We start from the raw sequence: 22,624 nt of genomic DNA, 5'->3' as shown, positions 1-22,624 counted from the left end.
CTTCTTAACAGGATTTGAGGAATATTCCCCCCTCTCAGAGTAGAGGAAAACACACACACACACACACACACACACACACACACACACACACACACACATGCACGCACAACAAACCGCACACAGACAATCCCCACTCCTCCCATTCCACAACTCTCCTATTACTGAACATCAAAAACCTTTTCTTCGCTCCGAGGCTTCACGAAGCCACCTCGGAATAGGAAGTCAATCATTTTGAATAGGTTTAAAACTTTAGGAAGATGACACCCGCATAAACAGCAACATGCAAGCAGACGAGACTGAAAGGTACAGATGCGCGCGCGTGCGTGCATATTGTGTGTATGTGTGTGTGTGTGTGTGTGTGTGCGCGCGCGCATGTGTGTGTGTGTGTGTGTGTGTGTGTGTGTGTGTGTGCGTCCTTGCGCGCGGGCGCGCAGCTCAGCCAGGGGGTGGTAGAAGCTGGAGAAGCACCAGATTTAGGAAAGATTAAAAAAAAAAAGTCCACAAAGCATTTCACTTTACATGGCCCATCCCCCTTAGGATTTAGGAATGTAATGGTTAGAAGAAAATAGGGGCCTTGCTGTGAGCCTTGAGGGAAGGGGAGGAAAAGCTCCTCATTCATTCAGGGTACACACCTCCCTTCCCCTGCAGCTTTCCCTTCAGTTGGCTCCCACCTTCCCCTAACTCCTCACCCAATACAGGTCCTTGGCCTGTTGTTGCTTCACTCCATTACTCCCTCTTCTTCCCCCCTCCCACTTCCTTTTTTTGGGGGGGGGGGTGCGGTGGGGGGAGGCAGAGGAACGTCTGGCTGCTGGGTGCCATTGCAAGGGAGAGGAGAGGTGAGACGACTTTGCAGACACGTTTCAGAATAAACTTTCCAATCGTAGGGGGTGCTGTTGCTGTACATTTTACGTAAAACTGAAAGTATCCCACGCCAGAGAGAAGCACGCTTTTTGACAGCGGTGGCGGCAGCAGCAGCCGCCGCCAGCAGCAGTCTATGAGTGTGTGTGAGTGTGTGTGAGTGAGTGTGTGTGTGTGTGTGTGTGTGTGTCCGCGCGCTCACGCAAGCTCACGCGCATTAAAGAGACAGGGGCTCATTTCCAACAAGTATCTCCTAATTTCTAAGTTTCAGCAAGAGGGGGAAAAATGTAAAAACGGAGAAAGGGAAGATATTTGAGCTGTAGGCTTGGGGGATGCGGTGGGGGCGGGGGAGGAATGCAAGCTTATGGGAAGGGGGCTGAGTTCCTACAAGGTTGGCAACCACTTTTCTTTTCTTCCCTGCTGCTTTTGTGAGCAAACTGTGAGATTCCTATTATCCATTTTCTGTCCCTTTCTCTTTTCTCTCCCTGGGTAACGTCATTAATATAGCTTTGCGTGTTAAAATATTCCTTAGAGTCACGGCTTAGCTTCTCTTTTCTCGTGCAACATTCATTCATTCGTTCATTCATTCATTCTCTGACTTTCGCCCTTCTTCCTCTTCCCCACTCTCAGTTTTTAAGTGAGGAAGACTTCCTTTCCTTCTCTCCCGATTCATCCCCACAACAGACCCATTCCCCCCCACTCCTTTCCGTTGCTCTAGATGGGTCATCCTTCATTAAAAAAAAAATGAAGGCAACCGTTTTGGGGGAGTAGCTGGCACTCACAGGAACACACATACAAAGCCCCCCTCCTCCCTCGCTTCTTTCCTCCTCCCTTCCCCCCCCTCCCCACCCCCAGCTGGTACCTTACAACCTTGCAACTCGCTGGCTGCTCTCCTGGGCATGGGTGCTCAATATTAAAGGGTAAGTTTCGGCGCGGCCGAAGCTATTGCCGTTACCGCTGCATCTCCCGCCTCCAAGCTGCTTATCTCTCCTTCCTGAACGATTTTGCTCTCCTGGACTCTTCCCCACTCTTGTCAGTAACGGCGCTGAGTCTCAAGAGTTGTGTTTCTGTCTTTATTTATTTATTTACCCTTGTCTCCTTCTTCCTTCTCGGGCCGCGGCACCTCGCTTTGCTCAGATTCGTGCTTTGCAGTTTCATTAAGACATTGTCCCTTCTCGCACTCAGACTTCCTTAGCTACCTATTCTGCCTGCCTTTGGGGTGTAGTGGGGGATGGGGGTAAGTAGGGAGATGCTGAGTTGGAGCTTGGGCTTCCCCTTTCCCCTTACCTCACTCTCTGGCTGCTCCCCGAAACTCCTTCTAGTATTTCCCAGTCTTGCTTCTCTCCTGTACACACAGAATTTCTCCTTTCCTCTCTCCCCAACCTGGGAGCCGGAGGCTCCTGAAAGCCTCTGCCTTTCTAGCTGCTACGGTACACAAACTTCTTTTACAATTAATTCTTTACCACTCTCCGTAACACCCCCTCCCCAGCCTTGGTACTTCTGTCCTTGAGTTGTAACTTTAGAGTTTAGTTATAAACTTCTGGTTTTTCTTTTCATGTTGTATTTGGGGGGGGGGGGGAGAGAAAAGTTTCAAAAGTGCAGATTGATGTCGGCTTTCACTTCTGCTCCAGGATGCATGCACGCCGGGCTGTGTGTGAGGCTAGCTGGGGAGGGGGGAAGTGGGTGTGTGTAAGGAGGGGGGTGTCTACCTGGTTCCCCCCTCCCGCCTTTTTTTTTTTTTTTTTTTTTGCTCCTCTGTGAGTTCCCTTCGTCCCTTTCTACGTACATCTTTAGCTTATTATTTAAGCACTTCTATCTCTTGTTTTAACCTTTCATTTTAGAGGGTGGCTGAGACACGGGGAGGACGTTCCCCTCCCCCCAAACACACACCTCTCCCTTCCCCCTCCCCTTTTCTTTTCTTTCCTCCTGGCCATGCCGTCTCCTCCTGTACTCGGCTGCGGCCACTTGTGAGCTCAATGCCCCCGCGCCTCCCCTGCCCCCCTCTCAGCACTACCTCCTCCCTTCCCACCCCCCCATTAGGCAGCTTGTGTCTGGCGTCTGGAGAGCCCCCCCCCCACCTCCCCCTCCCAGCACTGTCCATTGGCTTGTCCTGGTCTCTTTTTCATGTCCAGCCCCTGATGTGTGTCCATTGGTGTTAGCCTACCCTTCCCTCCTCCCCTTCTCTCCTGCTCGCCCTGCCCATGTTTTGTATGTCTCTGTCCATCCAGGCTCCTGACGTTCAAGTTCGCAGGGACGTCACGTCCGCACTTGAACTTGCAGCTCAGGGGGGCTTTTGCCATTTTTTTCATCTCTCTCTCTCTCCCTCTCTCTCCCTCTCTCTCTCCCTCTATCTCTCCTCTCTCTCTCTCTCTTTTTTTTTTTTTTGCCCAAAAAAAAAGCCATGACGGCTCTCCCACAATTCATCTTCCCTGCGCCATCTTTGTATTATTTCTAATTTATTTTGGATGTCAAAAGGCACTGATGAAGATATTTTCTCTGGAGTCTCCTTCTTTCTAACCCGGCTCTCCCGATGTGAACCGATCTGTAGTTCACCAGCCGCCGCCGCCGCCGCCTCCTACTCCACAACCCACCATGTCTCGCCGCAAGCAAGGCAAGCCCCAGCACTTAAGCAAACGGGAATTCTCGCGTAAGTAACCCAATAATAATAATAATAATAATAAATAATAATAATAATAATGATGATGATGATGATGATGATGATGATGATGATGATGATGATAGTGATGGAGTGCGAAAGAGAAGATGGGAAAGGAAGGGTGCGTGTGCATGCGTTTCATTTTATTTTTGAGAAAGAGAAAAAGAAAACATTTAAGTGAGGGGTAAAGAAATTAAAAGGGGGAAACCCACAGCACCTCAAACCGCAACCGTATATGCACTTTTGGAGAAGCGTGCAGCTTTTTTTTCGTTATTTTCCTTCCCCCTGCTCTCTTTTCTCCTTCTTTTCCTTTATTTCTCTTTGCGAAAAAGAAACGCTATGATTCTTCCCCCCTTATTTGCAAAATAATTAATGATAATAATGAGAGTAACTCCCAGACAACCCGGGGGAACAGGAGAAGGGGCGAGGGATTTCTTTCTCCAACCGCCGGAAAGGAAAAAAAAGTCAAAGGCTTTTTAAAAAAAAATCCTGGGAAGAAAGAGGTGAGAGTGGACATCGGACGCCGGCTCCCATGGTCAAGTGTGGACCAGAGAGAAAGTAATAACAATAATGCTAATGAATGGAAAAGTGGGACTTTTAGGGAGGGGGGAAGTCCCCCCTTCCCTCCTCCCCGTAAGCCTTGTAGAGAAAAAGAAAGAGGTGGAGGAGAGGGGCGGTGAGAGGGAGACGAAGGGTTTGCGTTTGCAACGTGCGGGTAAAAGTGGCCGGTCCTTGCCTCCTTTTGTTTCCGCTCCGAGGTGGGTGTCTGTCCCGCTGTCTTTTGTGCCTCGCTCCCTCCCTCCTTCTATCCCTCCCTCCTCCTCCTCCTCCTCGTCCTCCTCCTCGTCCTCCTCCTCCTCAGCCGCCGCCGCCGCTGCTGCCGCTAAAGGGCAGCAGGGGCAAGGGGGAGGGGGAGGGCTGGGGGAAGGGAGGGTGGGGGAGATGTGGCTCTGCTGCCTGAACTGGTTGGCTTGGGTTGCTGCTGCTGCCGCTGCCGCCGCCGCCGCTGCCGCTACAGTCGCCGCGGCCACCGCCGCCGCCGCCGCTGCCTATGCAGCCGCAGCTTGTGCTTGCTTAGTTCTTTGGTGCTTTTCTTTCTCTAGGATCAAGTAACGTGCCCCTTCCCCTTCCCCGCCCCCTCCGTTCCTCATCCCGCAAAAGATAGAAAACGCGCTTGGCAAATTGCAAGATGATTTTTATTTTTCTTACCAAAAACAGAGAAGCTAAAAACCTCTGTAGCTCTAGTCTGAACCGAGATTTTCCAACGTACAGTCCGCTCTCCCTCTTCTCCCCCCCCTCCAAAAAAAGAGAGAAAAAATACGCACGCACCGAGTACAAGGGGCAAAAAAAAATCAAACCAAGCAACAAACCAACCACAAACCCACAAACCCCTTCTCTTGCAAACTTAGTCTGCAGGCTGCACAGAGAGGGAGCGAGGAATTCCCTCCTCTTACTATTTTTTGGAAGATTTTCAAAAAAAGTGGAAGTGGATTTTGATTGGGAAAAATCTCGTGTCTGAATGTTTACAAGCACCGCGTGTGCGGGAGCCTCCTGCCAACAAACAGATACAGGACCCAAGCTAACCAAACCAGACCGAAAAGGAGAAAAAGCAGCAGCAGGTCCAGTTTCTTTCTTTCTCCCAACCCCAGCTCAAACAATAACAGTATGAAAAGTAACATAAAATCAGATGCCCTGGAATCAGAGTAGGAAAAAGCAACAACTTAGTCTCTTACCTTCTCTAGCTGCCCTCCCCCCAACACATATAAATGATTGGAATTTACAGCATCCATCATTAGCGTTTGGAAAAGGTAGATTTTTAAATTATTTTGCAAAACAAGGAGGAACAATGCACACTTCCACTTCCTTCCCCCTCCCTGTATCCCTTTTGGTTCCCCCCTTTCCTCTGTTGGAATAGATAGGGGGAGGTTTCAAAATGAGCTTTCCTTCTACTTTGCTTTGTAACTATAAAACTCCCGGTATCTCAAAGACAAAGTGGGGGCGGGGAAGAAGGGGGATACGTTTGATTCTTAAGAACAAGTTTGCGCTGAGGTTTGTGCAGTGCTTTAGATCTACAGGACTCCGGGATAATTCTCCCATATATTCCGGTTGTCTACTTTCTCTCTCTAGCCTGAATAGTCTTGGGTTAGGGAATATGACGGGATGTAGGTTTTGTGTGTGTGTGTGTGTGTGTGTGTGTGTGTGTGTGTGTGTGTGTAGTGGTCAGAATAGCTATATTTGGCTGTAACTACAGCCCAGGCGCTTGTCTTGGCCTGGGGCTAAGTTTGACTGCTAGAGAAAAAGTATAAGGGGTAGAAAAGCCAGTCAATGCCCCCCCATCATTTAAAAATTGTTTATTAATGTTAATGACTACCCATTCTAGATGTCTTTTTAAAAAGGGAGGTTGGCTCAGTAACTTGTCACACTTTTGAAGATCCTTTGCCTTCTCTCTACCCACCCCCACCCCAAACATGTTGCAGGATCCCTCCCTTTCCCCACCCCCTTGTATCCCTCCCTCCTTCGTTCCCCCATTCCCATCCCCCACTATCCCCTAGCCACGCCGGATACCGAACAGACCGGGTGCGCAGCGATTTGAAGTTACTGTACTTTCAGGTACCCAAGGCGGGAGGGTAGATTTTTTTTTCTTTTTTTTTTTTTAAAGAGCAAAAAATATATATATACATATATGTGTGTATAAAAATACACGCAAACATATATGTATATATATTTAAATCATGAGGTTGGGATGAAAATGAAGGTGAGGTTTTTATCGGAGGGTAGCCTCTTGTTTCCCAGACTAACCTCCCAGCTGAGTTTTCAAACAGCATCACCCCTTTCCTCATCAATCTTTCACCCCCACCCCTCCCCATCCCCGTGCATGTTACAGGGGTTGATCAATCAGTTATGAGGGTACAGGGGATTCTCTTATGTTAACTTTTTTCTAAATATATGGGGTCAATAAAGGGGGATAGATGTGGGGAGCTAGCGACTATTCCGACCCCCAGCTGTATCCCCCCCCAACTAAACCTGAATGTTCTATTCGGTCGCTAGGAGGCAGAGCAAGATCAAGAAAGCTCAGCGAACTTGAACCTGACCACTACCAACCCGCCTTCCCCCACCCCTTCCCCCCCACCCCTCCCTTGAATTCTCAACGTTTTCCTTGGCGGGGGAGGGATGGATGTATATGTTGGGGGGAGGGAGGGGGAGAGCGTGCGGCTGCGAACCGGAAAATTCCCCTCTCCCTTTTTCCTCTTATTTCTTTGTTCTTAATTTTGGCTTTCAAAAATAAGACGATTTTTACTAAAACCTTTGCAAATTACGCACAGAGAGAGATATAAATAAAAAATATAAGCATTGCACAGTGAGGAGTAGAAATTTTTTTTTTTTTTGGAAGTGGAGATGATAGGAGAGAGGAAAGGGAAAAACCTAGCTTTAGAAAGCGCGCTTTTCCTCTGCTTTCTTCCCTAAGGCTGAAAGCAACGGAACGATTTCTTCCGAAGGAGTACCCGGGTTTGGCAAGTTTGAACTTGGTGTCTAGCTAGATTTCTCCATCTCCTTCTCCCAGTCCCTTGGCTGAGAGCATTCACTCTCCCGGCCCGGGAGCTCGCCTTGCCTGGCCCTGCTGCTGCTGTTATAAGAGATGCATACGCTCCCCTCTTCGAATGCATACCCTCCTCCCCCGAGTTCCTACCTCCCAGCCTGGGGATCATAACAACAATAGTAATAGTCATCATCATCACAACAGTAATGCCACCAGCGTGATTAATAATGAATAACCAGACTACCAACGCGCGCGCACACGCACCAAATTGCAGAAGGAAATTCATTGCAAAGCTTCCCCAAAGCGGATCAGTAAAAGAAGTGTGAGTGAGCGTGTATGTTGTAAATATAATTTTTTCGTGACTTGAGGCAAGGGGAGGAAGTTAGAGTATATGTATATGTATATATATAATATATATTTATACACATATTTTAATGACTTTCTTTTCTTCCTAACCTCCGTCCTTTTTTCACAGACTAACAGCCAAGATGTATATAGCTCTAGCCCCTTGCGTTTTCTAGCTGAATGGTGCTGGGTTGGAAACGGGGTGTTGAGGCAGTAGCAGCCCCCAATACACTCATTCTTCGTGCGCTCCTCCCCTCTTCCCCCTTTCAACCGAACGGAAAAGAGACGGAGAAGCATTTGCACGTGTTCGCAGCTAGCGCTGCTCGGGAGCCTGCCGCTTTGCACGCTGCTCGCATTGTGCCTAGCAGACAGTCAGTTACCCTTCCAACTTCACTTAACGTAGAGTGCCTCTCCAGCTGTCCCCTCTTCCATTTTGCCCACTTTTAGCCCCTTCTGTCCCCTACCTCAGTCTGCTTCCTTTTCTTTTGCCTTTCTTTCTTGGACTTTACCTTTCTTTAAAAAGCCAATATTTTCAGCCTCCGTTTTTTTCCCACTTACCCTGACAATCAGAGATGCACTTGGAAAGCAAACTTGAAGAAGGCATGTTCCCCCCCCCCCCCATCTCTTTCCAACCACCAGTCCTCGGCTTTTCCCCTCCCCCACTCTTCCGCCTCTCTCATGCCCCCCCCCCCCCCGCTTCCCTCCTCATTTCCCTATTTTTCTTTTCTTCTCTTTTTACTCTTCTCAAAGGAAAGAGAAGGGAGATACCGGCTGAATCAGTTGTAAGAGCATTTAGATATCTCTTGTCTGTCTTGCTATGTGAATATTGAAACATTTTATTTTCCACTTCTCATTTCACGTGAAGGGAGAATTGGTTGTTAATTTTATTTCTTGCTATCTCTTCAGAGCTCATCCAGAACTCCCTCCCCCTCCTCAGATCCAAGTTTATGGGGGTGGGGTAGGGTGAAGGAGGGTAGGAAAATAGAGTGGGGGGGGAGGGTATAAAATGGCTGAGATTAGGAATGTTTTTAGGGGAAGAGAAATTTGCATTAAAATACAGAGAAATTATCTGATGCCCAGAAAGGAAATGTTGATTGCCACTGAGAAAAGATGTCAATGCAAATCAGTGGCTAAACCAAGAGAATCGTATTTTCCTATTTCCTTTGTGCAACACTCTGTCTGATTTTTTAATAATAACAGCAATAATAAAAAAAACGTTTTGCTATTTCTCTGTATATCTATAGTCAAATGTTTTGCAAGGAACACGGTGTTAAACGTATTTCATACATTAGGATATAATTCTTGTTAATTAGCAATAATTTACGTTAAGAGCATAGAAAATGTTGAGGTTACAGGTTTTATATCTGTACATTTGATCATCTTGTTATTTTCAAGAACTTTGCCTCCTATAAAATTAATTAGGTGAAATGTGGAGGTGTAATCAGCAACCTCTGAATTACCACTTCATTTCCTGGTTTTGATTGTAAATCAGCTCAGTCACTACATTTAGAAGACTTTAACCAAGTCTGTTTTTGTGTAGTATTACTTATAATTATTTGAAATCTAGAAGAATATTTTATTTTACTGCCAAATAGAATCTCCAATTCCAGAAGTCAATCAGGGCCTGGGAATTAAAAAAAAAAAATTGAATGGAATATTTTTGGCCAAGATTCCAGGTACTGTTGATTTTAATATGTAAATATTTTACAGCATTTTTTCTTCTGCTTTTAGAGTTTATAACTTGTAATTAATATTTAATAAAAAGATACATTTATCTATACTAAAATAATAATTCCTTTATTTATATCGGAAGAATTTTGGAGAATGATTTTCCTATTCAACTAAATCACTTTTTTCAAAATGCAAACAACTATTCTCAAATAAAATAACAGAAAGTTACAATACAAAAAGCCCTTATGCTTATTTTTCTGTTCTAAAACAGTGTACAAGTCTATTGTGTGTTTATATTTTTGTCATAAGTTTAGAAAAGAAACTTGAATGCTAAAATTGTTGTCTTTATTAACAGTAATATAACCTTCATATTCCTGTGGTTGACCTTATGTTAAATTAGGAGTAGGACTGGAGGCTTGAAATTATGGAATCTATCACTGTGTCCTACTTGGAGCTCAGGTGCACTTAGGTAGTGCTCTCTCAATATTATTTTACCCAGCACATCTGGGAGCTACTCCAGATCTTCCCCCTCAATATTCAGTCTAGGTAGGGTTGAAATAAATTTAACCTGAGTTCACTGGATTTTTGCACTTTATCAAAATCTGTTCCAATATTCTACAGTCAAATTAAAATCTATTTTTTGATTCTCTGTGGCTTTAAGTTCATTAAATGTGAAATTGGCAGCTTGCTAAAGAAGGTCAGACTGATTAACTGTTTGAGAGTTGTACATATTCTGCTCCCTTTCATTAACTGACAGTGTTTGGGATGGGTTTTGCATTTTGTAATGCAGTTTGTTTTTGTTGTAAAGTAAGCATTGTGTTTCATGAGCAGAAACATAGCAACCCCTTTCTCCCCCTTGCAAGGTTAAAATGATAGAAGCTATTCTACTAGATGCCAAGATATTTCAGGGCAAAGTTTAAAAGGGGGGGGGGAGGTGAGCAGTAAGCATGTCTTTCATGCCTACCTTGTTATACCATCCACTGGTGATTGTGTGCAGAAATAGCTCCATAATGAAGCATTTTGGAGCTCATTCAGAAAATTAGTCAACTTGGACAACATTAGAAGTATTTCAAGTTTAAAGAAAGGACTTCTCAGCGTTGTTATGAAATGTGGCATTCAGTTGACCATACTGATTTTTCTATCATGAGGGCCACCAAGCACAAACACGTTTAGAATATTTTAGGCATTCCTTTCTTCAGAATGGAAGGAGGAAAAAAAGACTAGTTGGCTTATTTCCTTAAGTAGTCAAAAGTATCCTTTTTAGCTAATGTGTCTAAGAAGAATTACCAGTGAATTTGCTTTAAAAAAAATGTGGCATAATTTAAAGTGAGGGCCTGGCAGTGTGAATTGTGCTGTATTATGATTATTTATTTAGATGATTTTACAGGTAAATGTTATCTTTCTTAAGACCACCTTGTAAATGTAGCACTTATTGTTATTTGAGGTACCAGACTTACATTTTATGGCAATGTATCTAGCTAGATATAATTAGGTGTGTTTGCTTTCATTCACACAAAGGTGTGTGCTACTATGGACTAACCAGTTTTGTACTTGGGAAGTTTAGAAATCAAATCATTGATTTAGGGGAAAAGAAACACATTTACTTTTTGTCCATAACAATGTTACTACATATATACATATATATTTTGGTGGATGCTAAGTAATTCTTACCCCACCACATTAACCATTCATTTAAAAATCCCATTTGCTTTAAACTTCTAAACCAGGCAAGTTTGTACTGCATGTTTTGTGTAGTCCTAAATGTTAGGCAGTTTCCTTAAAAATATAAGGAGCGGCCTCTTCGATAAATTCCTTTTCTTGTGGATATCAACATTCTCATAAATTTTATATGCTATTTTTTTTCTTTTAAAACCTAGAGACATTTAACATAATACAGAGGGGTTAGATTTAGAAGAACTGATTTCCTCCCCTTTCATCTGTTTTCTAATACCTGTGCTTTATGTTTTCTAAACTGCAGCCGAACCTCTTGAAGCCATTCTTACGGATGATGAACCAGATCACGGCACGTTGGGAGCGCCAGAAGGGGACCATGACCTTCTCACCTGTGGGCAGTGCCAGATGAACTTCCCATTGGGGGACATTCTCATTTTTATTGAGCACAAACGGAAACAATGCAATGGCAGTCTCTGCTTAGAGAAAGCTGTGGATAAGCCACCCTCACCTTCACCAGTCGAGATGAAAAAGGCGTCCAATCCTGTGGAGGTTGGCATCCAGGTCACGCCAGAAGATGACGATTGTTTATCAACGTCATCTAGAGGAATTTGCCCCAAACAGGAACATATAGCAGGTAAATCAGAAGCAAGGAGAAAAGCTGTTTGCATGTTTTCTTTCTATCTGCAATAGGGGCTATAACTAAGCACTAAGGAGTGGTGGAGTGTTTTATGTATCTCTCCATGTAACTGTAGCCCTGTAATGTTGATCTTGTTGCTAACATTCAGAAGACAGAAAAATAAATATCTTCCATACTACCAAGTAAGATATAGAATACACCACACACACACACACACACACACACACACACTTACCACCTACCTCTTCCTGCTCTCTGGGTCTGCTCCGACTCCCATTCCTTCCCCTCCTCCCTTTTATTTATTTTGTAAGGGATGGTTCCTCATCTTGTTCTTGATATACCAAGCCTAATTTCTAGTGTCCACCATTTTCCATTTTGATATCATGTTTAGGATAAAGTAATCACATGGGCTTTTATGGGTCACCCAATGATCTTAGTGTTTTAAAATCTTTTGTAAGAATACCCAAGGGGAGAGACTAGTACTAGGCTTTTCTAAACTGGAGATGGTTTGGCAGGATGGTTAGAGGGGTAGGGAAAGAGTTAACAGAGCTCCGGGGCTACCCTTGGATCCATATTGGCTGTCAGCAGTATGGGGCTGTAATTAAACACAGCCCGGTGGCAGGGATGACACCGCGACCTTGACTTTAAGATGCCATTTTCCACTGGCCAGGCCAGAGTAGAGAGGGCACTTTCTGAAGCGCACAGACATGCTTATTCGAAAAGTTTAAGGGCATGTTGGAAATTTCAAAAGGTTGGTTTGACAGGAAAGGCTGCTCTCTGCAGCCTGCCTCCTCAGCTAAATGATAAATGCTTCTCTGTACTCTCTCTTGTCTCTGATGTGGTTTTGACAGATGTATCTTGATTTTGTTTGTGGTTTACACAACCACATGTCACCCTTACAAATGTCCAGCCCAGAGTTCCACTGTTCTAATATGATATAAAAATTCCATAAAAAAAATACATGTATAGATTCAGTAGTGCCCTTTTCTTTAGCTAATTTTAACTACAAGGCACCTGGATGTGTTGAGTTTCTAAGGAGTTGAGAGAGGAAGAGGGAATTAAATATAGGATAGATTAAATTTCCCTCATCTAGGTGAGAAAGGTGCTCCCTTATGGGTAGATTCCTAATCTGTTAAGATGCTCCTTAAAACATTTTTATGGAACTCCAGTGGTTTAACATATAAACCAAGTGACTGGATGATCTAGCAAGATAGAAATGTAATTTCCACCAATAGAGCCTTCCCCTCCATCTTTCCCCATAGGCAAAGGGAAGAGAAGAAGGGTTGGCTGTTTGAGAGAACGCAGTGTATGTAATCATTTGATACACTGGAGCTTGTCTCTCTGACTTGGTTTGGCCACAGAGTTGAACCATAATAGTTCAGTGGGCCTTTGGGGATTAAATGTCATATTTCTCTCTTCCCCCTGGAATCTAATCATTAAAATCAAACTTGGCATTTGTATTTTTTTTCTTTTTTTTATAATGCTCACAGTAATAACATTCGGATTCCTCCCCCCTCACCCCCTTCCCTCCCCCCCCCCCCACTCCCTTCCGTTAAATGAAGGCTCTGCTACCAGTAAAGCTGGATTTGGAAAGTTGGGTGTTTTGGGTTTTTTTTTTTTTCTTCCAACTTATGTGACATATAGGTTAAAGTAGTTTTTTTTTTTTTCTTAGCATAGTACGTGGCAGTGACCATTTCCATGTGCTGTCTGTGATTTGAAGGAAAATGAACAGAAGTGTAAGGCATGATTAATGAAGCAGGAGCTAGTGGAAAGGGATTTGTAGTCTTTGGAGATCCAAAGCCATGCTAAATCACCAAATATGGAGTAACATTTGCGTGATGTAACATCGTATTTACATATTGAACTGCTCTGTTTAAAAGACAAAACACAGTATCTGTCAAGCAAGAATTAAAACCACACTACTCACCATGGTCCCAAATAAGTTGTTCCGATTCAGACCCAGCTCTAAAATTCTAGGATTGTGTTTATAAAGGAATGATACAGGAACTAGGAGAAAGTGCTATAGTTTAGAATTGTACTGGTATATGTGTGAGTCTGAGAAATGGGATTGTGAATAATGAGACAAATGGGAATAGTGTGGTTTTTATTTTGGTGGTTGTCATAAAGGTTCTAGTAAGTAAGTTATTATTATCATTATTGCTAAAGATAAGTTACAATATCTATGCAGTAGATAGAGAGAGAGGAAAAAGTGCTAGATGTTTACATTTTTACAGATGATGTTTAAAAAATGAATCTAATGCTAATAGATTTCATAAGTAGCGACAATATCTTGGATATTATATAGATATATAATTGAGATGATCCAAGTGGAGATAAAGCTTTCATGCACTGATAATTTGCAAGTCTGTGATTCTTTTCTTTGTATTTAATAACCTTTCCCTACCCTGGCATCATTGAACATAAACAGTTTGGGCAGATCTCAAAGCAGTTGTCAGTAGCTAGAATCATGGCTTCTAATAACTGAGATTAATGAATGAGTAGTGTCCTATGGTGAAATTAGCATTCCAGTCCATTGAGGACAATATGGCTCTAGGTACGTGGGGTGCCCCTGAAGCAAAGTTTGGGAAGACAGTTATACACTTTCAAATACATTTCTCTAAAGCACATGATTTCATAGCTTCTTTGCATTTCAAGATCAGGAAAGAATGGATCCTAATAATCATTCACAGGATATTTAAATATGCCATTTGAATAGAGAGGAAAAGCAATACTATCTTATTAGGAAAGGAACCTGAAAAATTGCTAGAAGAATGTGTTTGGTAACCACATAAAAAGGTAGTCAGCTAAATGGGTTTTATTAGTGTTCTAAGTTGAATTTGGATACAAGTGAATGCTGTGTGCTATTTTATAGATAGTAAGCTGAAATATAAGATAAAAAAACAGTCTTACTGAAGAAAATAAAGCTTGAGGTTCAGAATAAGGCAAAGTCGATTTAAATCTGCAGCAAAATAATGCACATTTTAACTGTGCAGGAATCTTTCAAAATAAATGTTTTCTAGGGAGAATGATTGTAGTTGTCAGATAAATGGATGAGCATAACACCAGCATATAAATGTATATGTGTTAATTCATAAATATATTATATATTGTTAAATTGAATTTTTTCAAATGCATTGAGTAATTATTTAAAATTTGTTGTATTGACCTATTATCATAGCAGAAATGTCAGGAGTTGAACAGAAAATTAATGTGATGTTGAGTAGGCCTGTTGAGGCAGCTTTCATCAATAGGTATGCCAAATATTTACCACCAGGTACCAGCAGCTTTGAATTTGTAGCTAGGTCTAGAAGGGTTTGTTTTTTCAGTGTCATATTTTACAGTGGAGGGAAATATTAACTAAAGTACCTAGAGATCACTGAATATAAAACTGCTGTTCACTTATTGAAAAGGCTAAAAAATATTTACAGTCCCATGGTGTCAGATTTGGGATTTGGAATTTGTTGAGTATAGAAAAATCTATAGAAGAGGGAAGAATGAGGTAAAAGGAGACTGGCTATAGGCATCCAATTGGACTATTATATCATTTTCTATTTATTAATGGCCATATATTTGTACTTGTGAATTTTTTTAAATTGCTTAAGATAGCACAAATCAAATCTATGTAAAGAAATATAAATTCCACACCTTTATCCAGTGGGAAATAATAATAATTCCCAAATAAAATAAAATAAAAGAGCTTATTATTTAAAAGGTAAAGCAAATATTAAATGCTTACATTTTTTGGAATTCACAAAATGAATTTTTTGTACCTTTTTGAATTTTTGCTAGCTCAAACTAAACTGAGAAATGTATCTGTGCATTTATGGTATAATTATAAATGATACTCTAAATTACAGTGGCCTATTATCTCTATCTTCATTGTTCCTTATTTGGTTCTGGATGGAAATTATTGACACATATGAAGTAGTTTGTATTGCATCTAAAAAAAAAAAAACCAGCCAATATAGTACTCTGTTACTTAAAATTCCAGTTGAATCCACTATCACAAATCTAATGAATATTTTCCCTCTTAAATATCTACCAGTCCCTATCAAAAAATAATTTTGGCAAACCAGTTATCAATTTGTGAGACTACTATCCAAAGGCTCCTGGTCATGAGCCTGTGAGTCCTACATACAAGCTGTATTTGTAAATAAGACAGAGAAAGGTTGTGAACCTGCAGCTTGGGTGTTTTGTCAAAGTACAATGTCAGAGAAACTCTTTCTAAGACAAATTGTAAATAGAACTGTCACAGTGATTGCATGATTGAGCTGCAGAAGTGTCTTACAATTGTTGGCATTGTCAGAAGACTTTTGAAAGCTTAATTAAACACAGTGGCCTGTATAGCTGCTAAATTTACTTTGGGAAAGGGGGAAAAATGCTAAAATGTAGGCGATCCAAAAGTTCTTCAGATGTTACCCTTTTGGTGACACATAAAAGATGCATTGTTCATTTTCCTAGTAGCCTTTTATAAATAATAGTTTTGAGAATTGGGCCACGTGATATGAAGATCATCCTGTGTATGATGTGGGGATTGTGTTAGTTTTTCTATCTCCTGCTGTTACAGATAGTTAATGTAAAAATGGCCTTTTATTGGAAACACAAATATGTATTCACTTGAAGAACAGGAGCAGAGGGGGAGAAAGTTTCCTTCTCATTCTATGTGTCTTTTCTGTGAAAGCATCAAAAAAAAAAAAAGCTGTAATTTAAAAAATCACGCCATCCTCGATTGCCTTGCAAGTTGTGCCTTTTACTTTAAGAGATCTGAAATAGATTTCCCACACCTTTCTCCTTGAGAATGTGACATTCGATTGTGGAGCTGGACATTTGCTACAATGGAACTGGGTTCAAAACGTGGTTCTGCAAATGTGGGTTAGGATTGTAGGCTATCAACTCAGGGTAGGTGCAAATTGATGATACGTTTTTGAGTCCTTGAATATCGTTCCTTTCCCGTGTAGCCTTAGTTCAGAGTTTCACTCAAACTCTGAGGATTAAATTTGGGAGATTTGGAATAAACAAGAAACAAATTAATAGAAAAGCATGTGAATCTATATCAAGATTTCTATATTTTCTGAATGGAAATTGCTGATAGAAGGAATTAGGTTAATGCTGACAGTTCCTACTTGTGTGAAAGTGAAATTCAAAAACTCTGGATTACCTTTGGAAAAAAAATATTAAGTTGAACCTAGGTAGAAATCACAGCTAGGGAGATTCACAGGATTTCGTCACTCAGCATAAATTTAATCTACATTTGTTGGTCTGTTCACACCCTTTGTTACACAAAGAAATCATTTGACAAAATTCACCCCAAGCGCAAGACTGTTTTTATATACAGTAGTACCAGCTCTCTGCAATAGAAAGCACTTAGCATCAAGCTGGACATAACCTGGCATCTTGCCACACTTTAAGCATGAGATCTAATCACTAAGGATCTTTAGTACCTTTCTACTTGTTCGGATTTCATTTGGGTCGTGGCTATGTCAGCAGTGTTGTTATTACAAGGATTTAAAAATATTTTAAACTTAGTTGATATTTTTCAGCAGAGTATTTTAAATTAAGAAGATTTTTATTTTATGTGGCAGTTTGCAGAGGGGAACACATTATTAAAAGTTCATTAAAATATGCCTACACATAGAATTTAATCAATAATGACTAGTATTTTTATTTGCATTACAATAAAAAAATCACCGTATGCTTTCTTGGGTTTTGTTGGGGAGTATCCTTACTTTTTTTTTCCCTCTTCAATATAAGCATATTTAATTTGCATCCATCTATCTTTCCTTACAAGGTCTATGGAGCAGTGGTCAATTTCACCAAATTTACTTTTGTAATTTGCCGGGTAGTTTCTTAGACAATGGCCTAATTAATTTCATCACAAATCATATTACTGCCACAGGAATCATTTTCTGTCACAAACTTAATTTCTAGGAAATGCAACCTGACGAATACGAGCTTTAAGCTCTCAACATGTGCTCCTGGAGACCAAAGGCAGATTTGAAATAAAAATATGTCAGTATGCACGATGCCAAACTCAATTTGAAGCCAGTAAACATCATACTGTATTTCTAATCAGCTTTAGGATGTAACATATTCTATATTGGGTTCCCTGGAATTTGTTTCCTAGCCTTTACTGGCCAGCTGCACTCACTGTGCATTTTTAAAACATTTCAGAGAAGGCTTTTGCTGTTCTTAGCAGGGTTAGTAACTTGGTGTCTGTTGCTTAGCTCATTCGTCATTCTGAGATGGCATTGAGTTAGGTTGGCAAGGGAAAGATTTGAGGTGTGGGGTGTGGTGAGGTCACTTCTGATCCCAGCAGGGAATTGGTGTTCTTCATTTGCCTTTACAATAGGAGTACAGTTACTGTACCTTGGAGCGGCTCTCAGGTGCGAGCTCAGATGGGCGCATGTAAATGTCCTGTCAGTTGCAACACAGGAATATTAATGTTTCTTCCACCACCACACTATAATAAAGCTGTACACAGCAAGCTTAATATGCAGCTAGTCTGGGGAATTGTATAAAACTTAGATAGCCTAGTGTGAATGACAGCAATGTAAAAATGTTCAGTGTGCCACACTCTCGGTTCTAGTCTCCTTTGATCTAAGGCAAAATGAAAACATCATCTTTTTTCCCCTCTTAGAATTGTCTCCGTATACCTTCCCTCCCCCCACCATTTTTTTGTGTGTGTGCTGGGATGATGAAATGCAACATTATTTGTCACACATGATTCATTCCATTCATTTGATTATTTTAAATTGTATATGAGTCCCCCTTCTCTTTTCCTCTTAAATGTATCTGATTTGAACAAAGGAAATACAATAAATATTTGTGGTGAATTACAACATTCTCTTTTCCCCCATTTAAAAATCAAACAAACAAGCAAACACAAAAATCCATACAGGACAAATCCAGTACCGATCTGGGGCTTTTCTGATTCATTTGTGCCTCTTTGCAAACTCACAATTGGAACTCCATTAAAATATCTTACCATTATATTTTTTGAGCCCACTGTTTGAGGTTTTAAAGAGGATTTCATAATGTGTTCATTTAACAGAATCAACAGCTGTCAGAACCAGTTGTGGTAAATCCACAAAATGTACAAAGAAAAATACACACATTTCCTGAAACAAAACATTTGGGAAAAAAATTAGCTGCCAAGAACTGATGGATTAGAAGTTTGCAGACAGGGAACCAAAGTGTTTCATCTCTTTACTCACCCTAGAGACTGAACTGAACCTATCTGATGCAATGATGCTGGAAGTTTTACCTGAACAGGTTGCTGCTATAAGTCAGGACAAATCTACAACTGCTATGTGCATATAAACTAGTTAAAGCTTGACCTCTCTCTCTTTGTTTCTTTCTCTCTGTCTCCTTCCCCCTTACCCCCCATCTTTCTTCTCTCTCTTCCTCCCTTTTCTCTCCTCTCTCTTCTGTCCTTTTCTCTCCTCCTCTCCTTTCCCCGCTTTCCTTTTTCCTTCTCTTTTAGATAGGCTGATAAAATAACAGATTCCTAGATGGATAAACAACAAATTATATTCACATAAAGGTGAGATGATCAGGTTTGAGCTTCCTGTGAAAGTCAGTGGTGAGAAGGAACCTTTATCAAACCTCTCTTCAGGTAGGCGTTGGCAGAATGTTATTCAAACCTGAATCAAGCTCAGTCAGTGAATTCCCAGTGGAAACCTCGAGCATGTATGTTGATGAAGGGGATACCTAGGGACCTTTGGTCAGTCACAATGAGTTTTTGTTTGTATCCTCAGTGTTCTTAACATCCATGATGAACAATTACACCTACAATTTGATTTTAGTTTTAGATAGAGTCCAGTCTGCTGATTAAAAACTTCCATTAAATATAAAGAATGGAATTATTGTAGAGCTTAAGAATACGATTTTAAAAAACACACATAGATGGTTGTTGTGGTTTGCCTTCCTTTTTTTTTTCTTTTTAAACTTTCTAAAAACACAAATTAGATTCCCATCAAGCACCAGGATATTTTAATTCATTTCCATCAATGGCTCATATTCTTGATAAGTAACGATATCAAAAGCCCCAAAATCACATCTGTTAATTTTTAGAGAGAAGGAGTAGCCTGGACCAGCTCTTAATACCCACCCACAGCTGGATTGTCAAACCCGACACTATCAGGTCTGTATGCCTTTGGGGTTTCTCCATGGGCAAAAAAAGAAAAAAAAGAAAAAAAAATAGAGACATGCATGTATTTTTGCATGATATAAGACACATTCTATTCCTATTATTGGGATTTATGTGATGGATATACATGTGGGGGGCTCTGTCAGAGTAATCTGTTTGTAGTTGAATAAGCCCCCCTCCCATTCACCTAGTTCACAGTTAGGAAAATTAATAAAAAAAATTAACAATAAGAAATTTTAAAGCTCTTGAGTTTCTCCTTCTCCTGCACCCCTATCTCACCCCAAGATAAAAACTGTTCTTTATCATTCAAAAGAAAACATTGACTACTGAAGAACGATATAAAGTCCGAGTTTTTTATAATAAACCATAACCTTCCCATGTTATGTTTTTATTATGTTAAGGGAAAAATCAATAAGGAAAATTTTAATTCTGATAAAGATACTCTTGGATCTTTGAAAACAACTGCTGTCCTTTTAACTAAAACATTTGAGGCGCTTCAAAGACTATGTATTTCTTCTGATCTTGGAGCTGTGTGACTGGTAGGAGGAGAGAAAAAAAATCTTATTCTACATACAAGTGGATTGCTTAACAAGTCAGCACAGACACATACTTGTTTGTACAATAGAGATAAAAATTCCTGTATAAAAATAATGCAGTTGCTGACAGCAGGCATTGTGACTGGGTCTTTCTCTTTTGTGCTGGTCCAAAGCCTTGGTCCATCCTTCTCTTCTCTCTGCTCAGGGCAGTCTGTCTCTGTTGCTTGCTGAATACTGGCAATAAGTTAATTGCTGTGTGTGTGTGTGTGTGTGTGTGTGTGTGTGTGTGTGTGTGTGTTAAAACCATAGTATTTTTAAAGAAGTATTTTGAGTTCTGTGTGCATCCACTGCCTTCCGCTTTCTGAGGTGTGATTGCATGTTGGAATGAGGTAGAGAAAGTTATAATAGGGGGAAATGACTTGAAGGCAGTTAGAGAAAATTTGGCCTTCAAGTTCTATTTGCTTTGTAGCACAGTCCTAGTTCCCAAACTTTTGTTTTTAATCTAATTCTGATTTACACTGTCACATCCTATATCAACCCTCACTGAACTCTCCTCATGTAAACTAACATTAGTGTCAAATGGAATTGGTCAAGATTGTAGACCTCTGGCTCATGCAGGTGTTTGTTGATGTGGGTTTTATGCAGTACTGATTTCTTTCTAATAAATGACAAAATATGAATTTGGGAACAGAAGACACTGAAGAAAGAATCCCAAAGAATCAGAGCTAGCGTGTCATATCTTTCCCTCTCTTCTCCTGAGATATTATGCAGGTAAGATCAATTATAGGAAAGAGCTTGGGGGAGGGTATTAGGGGAGTTAGTAGGGAAGGAGGGAGAGAGAGAGATCTGAATATTTTTCAATGGGCATTCACCTTGAAGGCAAAACCTAATCACCAAAGCAAAAAAGTCCTTTCTCTCCAACAGCTGAACAGTAAGCACTGACATGTGGTGCTTTCTAAGCCTATTATTTTGATTCTCGATAGTACCAGTAGCAATGATACTACTTTAGCATATTCATACATGGTACTTTTTACCTGGATTGGGGCTTTTTTCCAGTCTCAGGCAGAGGGAGCTTCAGTGTAAATTCCAAAAGGCTAAATCCTGAAAACGTTACAACTAAAGGAGATGATTCTTCCCTGGACTGGGAATTGGAGGCATGAAAATCCCAGTTCCCACGACACTGACTAATAACTGGGGGTGGGGTGGGGGGGGGGACAACTTTCTGACTGTCAGCTGATGTCTGCATGATCCATTTGTCCCGTATGAAATGCTGCAAGTGCAATATAAGGAAAACCACAGGAAGATAAATAGCAAAAGACATAATTTTCATGCCACAGCAGCAGACCATAGTTCTCCTTTGCATCTAACTTAATATATATTCTTCTCATTAAACAACAACAACGACGACAACAACAACAAAACAAAAAACAATCACTAGGAACTTTCAAAATTAAAGGGACTCCACTCAGATGAAAATGCTGTTTTGAAATTAGGTCTGATGTTGATACAGGAGCTGCAACTCGAGGGTAAAAAGGCTTTTTTTGGGAGGGTGGTGGAAATCTTGTTAATCTGTTCTCTTAGAATATTGCACAGGACTGCCTATGAGCAAGTCTGTGCTGTTTTTGATAAATTACCATGTTTAGAGATAGGCTTGGCTCTTAAGGGCTTAGTTTTATGAACAAAGTCCATAACGAGGTTTTCTGCCTCTGTTTGTCTCCCAGCCCCTTTGGCTTGACTGGGAGCCCTGTGTTTAGTTTAAGCTCAGTCTGGAAGATATAACAATTTTGCATTAAAAAAATGAGGGAATCATAGGAAGAAAAACCCTTTGCTTTTTGGATGAATCTTACTGATAATTTACTAAAGCTCATTTGAATTTTAAGCACTTCTTTAATCTTCAAAGGCTAAATTGCTTTATGAATATGCATGGTGTGGGCAGACTTCAGTTCATTACCTAGTTGTAAATTCTAATGACCATTAGGTCCTTGCAGTAATTGCGAATTGTTTTGCATTTTTGATTGGCCTATTAACATGTACATTCGGTGCACATCAGGCCGGCCTGTCAGGCTGCTGAAGGAGAAAAAAAAGGTGAAAATTGTTTATAGCACCAAGATTCTTAGATTTTCAATCTTGCAAAATTGATGATGTAAAAAAATTAAAGCAGTGTTTTTTCTTCTCAAGATTGAAAGTTCACCAAGAGATTTGACATATTTAATTTACATGATGACTTTGCACTCCTTCATTAATGCAATTTGCATATGAAGCTGTTGTTAATCACTTTTGATCATGTTTTGTGTATTAGCTGCCTCAGTGGCTCTACTCCCTCAGATGCTCCAGTAGAAAGGAGCAAAATGATGCATCTCTTTGCCAAGTTTCCTTTAGTGAATTGAGGAATTAGAAGTCTAACCTTGAGTAATTACATATGTTTTATCCGTTTTCTTTTAACATTAAGTACAGTTTGTGGAAATGTAGGGTGGAAATTATTCCCATTTGGTGGAAAAGAAAGTACTTTAAAAATTAGATATATAAAGTGATATCCAGGCAGATATATTTGCCTTGAATA

The 22,624-nt window shown here is 40.8% G+C and overlaps 1 protein-coding gene and 1 long non-coding RNA gene across 10 annotated transcripts in view; one reads left to right on the top strand and one right to left on the bottom strand.

Annotated features, from left to right (window-relative positions):
* The window catches only part of LOC127548108 (uncharacterized), a 65,675-nt gene extending 62,355 nt beyond the window's left edge, over positions 1–3,320 (bottom strand). For both annotated transcript variants that reach the window (XR_007950320.1, XR_007950321.1), the window contains exon 1: positions 1,721–3,320. This is a non-coding gene — a long non-coding RNA (uncharacterized LOC127548108). The remainder of the gene's footprint in view (positions 1–1,720) is intronic.
* Positions 3,317–22,624, top strand: part of BCL11A (BCL11 transcription factor A) — a 120,017-nt gene continuing 100,709 nt past the window's right edge. For 7 of the 8 annotated variants that reach the window (XM_051975330.1, XM_051975328.1, XM_051975327.1 and 4 more), the window contains exons 1-2: positions 3,317–3,505; positions 11,047–11,376. In XM_051975330.1, coding sequence (XP_051831290.1) covers positions 3,451–3,505; positions 11,047–11,376 — 385 coding nt within the window. In that variant the 5' untranslated portion in view covers positions 3,317–3,450. The remainder of the gene's footprint in view (positions 3,506–11,046; positions 11,377–22,624) is intronic. The other variant, XM_051975324.1, reaches the window with a different exon arrangement.

The sequence above is a fragment of the Antechinus flavipes genome, chromosome 2 (genome assembly GCF_016432865.1).
Source record: "Antechinus flavipes isolate AdamAnt ecotype Samford, QLD, Australia chromosome 2, AdamAnt_v2, whole genome shotgun sequence".
Lineage (NCBI taxonomy): Eukaryota > Metazoa > Chordata > Mammalia > Dasyuromorphia > Dasyuridae > Antechinus > Antechinus flavipes.
The sequence above is the reverse complement of the archived record's forward strand: the minus strand, read 5'-3'. Positions and strand labels throughout refer to the sequence as shown.